This window comes from Papilio xuthus, unplaced genomic scaffold (genome assembly GCF_000836235.2).
Source record: "Papilio xuthus unplaced genomic scaffold, Pxut_1.1 DF824992.1, whole genome shotgun sequence".
Lineage (NCBI taxonomy): Eukaryota > Metazoa > Arthropoda > Insecta > Lepidoptera > Papilionidae > Papilio > Papilio xuthus.
In genome coordinates this window covers 1,133,744-1,139,743 of record NW_013533657.1, presented here as the reverse complement: position 1 = coordinate 1,139,743, position 6,000 = coordinate 1,133,744, and the positions used below count along the sequence as shown (strand labels likewise).

General features: G+C 36.6%; 1 protein-coding gene across 1 annotated transcript in view; it reads left to right on the top strand.

The window, feature by feature from the left end:
• Positions 1-4,638, top strand: part of LOC106126605 (zinc finger CCHC domain-containing protein 24) — a 10,507-nt gene extending 5,869 nt beyond the window's left edge. Inside the window, exons 2-4 of the mRNA XM_013324333.1 lie at positions 639-830; positions 3,369-3,533; positions 3,977-4,638. Coding sequence (XP_013179787.1) covers positions 639-830; positions 3,369-3,533; positions 3,977-4,090 — 471 coding nt within the window. The 3' untranslated portion in view covers positions 4,091-4,638. The remainder of the gene's footprint in view (positions 1-638; positions 831-3,368; positions 3,534-3,976) is intronic.
• The last annotated feature ends 1,362 nt before the right edge of the window (positions 4,639-6,000 follow it).

Sequence of the window (6,000 nt, the reverse complement as noted above, 5' to 3'; positions counted from 1 at the left end):
TGAAAAAAAAATGTTAATATTTTTGTCAGCCCTAATCAGAGCACTAACTCATTAAACAGATGCGCGCGCACAGCGATCGTGCAGAGACCGACGTGGTGGGATGAAGGGGGGAGAATTTACCGCGATTTCGTTTGTCCGAACCTCGTAATGTTTGACCAACCGGAAGAAGTCTTGCTGCAACGAAAGCCAGATGTTTCCTATGCGACAGAGATTAGTAGACGAAGTAGTCATAATCCCGAGTTGGTAAATGAACCCGATGACTCGAAGATCTTTGCTACGCATATCGTATGTTCGAATCCGACTACAAGCGAGCGGGAAACATTTTCAAAGAAATGAAATGTTAGTATTTATTACAAAAAATCTATGAATCCATACTGAATATATAAATAACAATTCTTGTTTCGCCATTTTGTTTCCTCCTTTAAAGAAACAAGACTTAAGAAAAAAGATCGGTTTTAAAAATGATAGGGCACAATATAAGAAGACATTAAAAAGCATGAATGCCGTAAATGTCGACCTTAAATTTATAATGAATGGGTTCCCAAAGGACTTTTAATCCAAGAGTTATGTATTCATCGGGTTCATACTGGTCCTAAATCTCGTATGCTGGTCATGAACACCTCTGATATTGGTTCCAGTGGGTGCCGGGTTCTATCTGGGGCCCGCTGCCGACGGCAGCGCCGTGCTCCACAGCGCCGTCTGACGATGTATCCTCAATGGCGGAGCAGCTGGCCGCGCTCTCCCTACGCCGCCCAGCACGCCCGCCGCCCCCTGCTTATATGTGCCATCTTTGCTTCAAGAAGGGACATTATATTGGAGATTGCCCACAGGTATGCATGACATTCCTTTATTATTTTCATAACTAGCTGTCGCCCGTGACACCTTCTGCCTATGTGTTCGTCTATACTATGTTCTACATCTTATGACAATCAGCGAGAACCATGCAGCCGTTCTGGACTTGCTTTCTAACAGACATCCATCCAACCTTACACCAAAACATTCGCATTTATAATATTATTAAAAAATAAGCATGCGCAACCGAACTTGCTTGCGTAGATAAGTGGAAGAGGCATAATGGTTTAGGACCACGCCAAATGGAAATCTATAATCTTTAATCACCCCTCTGGGTTACAGATATTTTTTTAATGTTTTATTTCTCTCTTACGATTAAACAAACTTTAAAATTATGACTTCAAGTCGATGACAATATTTTTTTATAACAAGTCGTGTAACCGTTCTGTTATTTCCGCAGCCCGGCATCAGCTCCGTGTGGCAAAGCGCCAATTTGGTCATTAATTAATTTATTTATAAAATACCATTCAGTAGTTCATAGTTGTTTAAATTGCTAGTAACCTGGCTTTAGCTATTTCTGTAAATAGACATAAAAAAGGTCATCCCTAACATTTTCTTCTAAAAAAGACAAGGGTATGAAGTGCGATTTTGAACTGTTTACTTTTTTGATAGCTGGTATATGGTCGGTACTGTTTGGGGGAATATCTGACACAGTGCCGGTGTACTGGCGCAACACTAGCCTTGTCTCCTGTCAACATTCTGACACTTGACTTTGTAATGAAAGCGCGCCATTCGAGCGAAATATTTTAACTAAAAATGTCTATACTCATATAAAGTACGCATTTAGTAAGTGCCAATACACTAAACTAGAAGGCTTGCGTGTCTTACTTGTTCTATTTATTCTGTTTGCTATTTGCTGATAATATTAAATGATAACCTATAATCGGGTCAATATGATTAATTAAATCAAACTAAATACATCATTGTTTTATGCAAATAAAACCTCCTTGAATCTGAACAAAGATGCATTATTTCAGCTTTCAACTTTGACTGTTATACTTTTATCTGAACTAGTGATAGTCCAAAGAACGTGTTTTGTCTAAACATGGGTTTCTGAGAACATAATCCCGACTTAAAACATATTATTATCTCTGGTTTACCAAAGATAATGAGAGGGATGACGATGTGTTTATAGAATTTCATTTACTTGCAGCCATACTCATCGCTACTCATAGACATCCACATTAAATGCGTTGTTTACCTTTAATCGACAAAGGAAGGAACGCACGGTAAGAGGATATTTCCCCTTCCTATTGTTAAAAACAATATTCGACATTGTGCCGGTGTACTGGCGCAACACTAGCCTTACTAAAATGTCGACGTTTATATCCCCTCACTATTCATTCTGACACTGAACTTTGTAATGAAAGTGCGCAATTCGTGCCAAAGGATTCAAATTAATAACGTCTAAAACTATGCATCCTTTCTCTGCCGAATCAGCTTCTCCATCCCATTCCTTACAAGAAAAGATTGCGAAAGGGAAAAGGAACAAAATTAGGCCTTTGGCTCACACACTCATCAGACTCTCGCCAGAATTGCTTCCACTTTACGCCTGTCTTTTGTGGTCGTGGTATTTCACCGGTGGAACCAGCTAATCGTGCAATGTTGATGCTGGCTGTACCACTGTTCTCACAAATATTATTAGATATGCTATTCGTAGAAAAGTGAGCCTGTTTGTGCAAGACGTCCGTTGAAAGGTAAAAGGCGATAGCAAAATGCATCGCAAGCACGCCCAACGCCCAATTTAAGGTTGAATACACATAGGGCGTTTGGGGTTATAATTTTACATCTACTACATACTCTTTCATTCTTTTTGAAAAAAAAGAGACAACAATATATATTTAGTTAAGGTCAAGTGTAGATATAAAGGTGCCAGAGACGCGTTTCAAAGTACGGATGTTTAAAAGTGCACGAGTATTGGAAGTTTCTTAAATAGCGCATTTTGGTTGCGCTCTTTAAAATCCCCAGTGTGTACCAGACTTAATTGTAACATAACCCGGCCAATTTTATTACATTGTAATTAGATTACAGTCACGATTTTTCTAAGAACTTCATCTTGAGTTGAATGTTTACAAAAGTTCAAATGCGTTATAGTCACGTAAAGCGATCGGTTACTAGAAATATTTAATGTAAACAATAGAGTTGTGGTACTGCCGATTTTTACACCTACTCTATATTTTTAATAACATAATATTACATTAAAAAAAAATCTTATTCAATATTAACAAATGAAAAAATGTCGCATTGTAAAAATGTACATACTGAGAAAGTGCGAGTGCTGTAATAGGTTACATTTTTTTTATATTATTGGGTGGCAAACGAGTAAGTAGCCATCTGGATTGGTTGAAATAACGAAGCGACTGCTGTCCATAGACATACGCAATTGCAGATGCGCTGCCTACCTTTACTCGACGTGACGCACGGATAGACTATGTTTCCCCCGTGCCGTCCGTTAAAATCCACTTTACCTTTCCATTCTTCCCTTGTAATTAATTATAATTAATTATTAATTCCAGGCTCGTCCTAAAGGTGAAGGGTTAACTCCATATCAGGGTAAAAAGCGTTGCTTCGGCGAGTACAAGTGCCCGAAGTGCAAGCGCAAGTGGATGAGCGGCAACTCCTGGGCCAACAACGGACAGGAGTGCATAAAATGTCGGATTAACGTCTTCCCACATAAACAGGTGATTGATTTACTAAGTTATGTTATTTGATCACGAAATTAGACACTTTGAGCGTTACTTTAAATAATACGACAATGTATACATATTAGTTAAAACCCACATCAATAAGATATGCTATTGAAAATATTCAAATATAAGATATGCTATTGAAAGTATTCGACATAAGTACGAAAGTATTATATTACGGTTAAACATATTTATGGTGAAACATATAAGCACTTTGACGTCCATAATATTCCACGAGCGTTCAAAGGGTTAATTAAACAGCATCTAACTACATTTTTTCCGGTAATAGAGTAAGACTTTAGTTATAACAAATCAAGTCGCTACGTTGCTACGAGTTCCAAAATACATTTTCCACTAATATATTTTCCCATATCATCGTGTTCCATTTTTATACCGTTTAATAAACAATTTTTAATTAATTTTATCTTAATTTCCAGAGGCCATTAGAGAAGCCTGATGGTCTGGACGTGAGTGACCAGTCCAAGATTCATCCGCAGCATCTGTGCCAGAAATGTCGTACCTTGGGCTATTATTGCCGCAGGGAGTACTGATCAGTTACCATCAAAAGACCATAGTATACTGTTCTACTTGAATCTTATATTTCCCCAGTGCCACAGAGAATCCTGGCAAGTTACCTCCAAAAGACCATAGGTATATTGCTCTACTAGAGTTGGCATTCTCTAGTGCAGCCGAAATTTCTAACCAGTTTCCAAAGTAATAACTCTGTAGCGCACTTAGGGATAGCCGGATAGACCAGCCAGTTTGGACATTTGCGTAAAAAGACACGACACCCTAAATTTTTGGCAACTCTCATTTGCGATGTAAAAGCTTAACAAAATCCGAACAACCCGGACACCGTATATCTCCGCCGGACACACAATCAAATAACCTACCGAGTTCCGGCTTTATCCGGACGCCTGGCAACGTTAGACGCATCTAAAGTAGGTCTTAGCTGAGTATTTACCTATTTCAAATATTATAGTCTATCCTCCAAAGATCTACAATTGTCGAAAGTATGTTTAGTATGTTTTCTTCTTTTTAAATAGTTTTGGTAATCAAAATTAAAAAAATAATTGCTTTAAATGTAATAATATGAAAGATTGATATATAAACACGGCTAAACACTCACGTGTATACGTCCGGTGGCGGCACCGACTAGTTTCGAGCACATCGGGGGCCCTTCATCAGGATGAGTGAGGAACAGTGAGCGACGGGCCGCGTCCGCGAAATAATACCAGTACCACTCATTCTGATGCAGGGCCCCCGATGGGCTCGAAACTAGTCGGTGCCGCCACCGGACGTATATGCGTGAGTGTTTAGCCGTGTTTATATATCAGTTTAGTATAATGTCTCACGAAAGTTTGAATAATATGAAAGATATTTGTACTTACAAAGATATTAAATTTAAAGTTCCTTCGTACTTAAAAGTTATCGAAAATTAACCCAAAGAATTTAATATTGTAATAAAAAAAATCTATATAAAAATATATTTAAAATTTTATTCGACGTAATATTTTTTTCAAGAAACTAAAAAAAAATAAAGAGATATTTTAAAGTTATTAAATACATTTTCATACCAGTTCTTATAGAATAAGTTTACGAAAAGTTTTTATATTTTTTTGAAAAAAATTTAGACGTAGTTTTTCATAATTTGATAAACACGTTTGGTATTCATGAACCTACTCTATGTTAGGTCAACCCTTACTCAATGACGCTGGCCCAATGCAGATTGACTTAATCTTTGAATTCCTTTACAAGAAACAGATTCCATCGCGATCTTTTTCTTCACTATAAGTACGGTTAAATGTTGTTATCACTGCGGTTATGAAATAAATAAACTCCTCATGGCAACAGAGTTACTTATAACTCAAACATAGGCATTAATATTATTATATATTTATAGTTTATAATTTAGTTATTAAAAAACAAAAAAAAACAATTCCTCTTATGAGTAAATAAGAAATATATTATCTGTATATTTAGATCGAATGTTAAAATTGTCTATTATGAATTATTAAACAGCCGAATCCAATATTCGATCTTTAAATTATAATCCAAAGAAATTTTTTTAATCTTAATGGCTTTCTGACACTAAAATGTCCGTTTCAAACATATTGTTATCTCTGTTTTCTCAAAGATAATGACAAGGATGACAGTATGACCAACGGCAACACATTTTACGAAATGAATTTTGACAGATGGCAAAAGGTCAATTGTCGATGACCTTGGATATTTAAAAAGAAATTCTTTCTTATTTGAAATCTGCTATAACTTAATTACCAACCTAACATTTGAATAAACAAAAAAAGGATCAAGATCGGTTATTGGGTTTGGAAGTAAATTAACCTAAGCGTAGTGCATAAGTATATTTTAATCTTTTTATAATTCTCTTACCTTCGTAGCGCTAAGTGAAACCTTAGTGTAGATTTATCGAGGGGGCCACTAAGCCAGAATTGGGAAT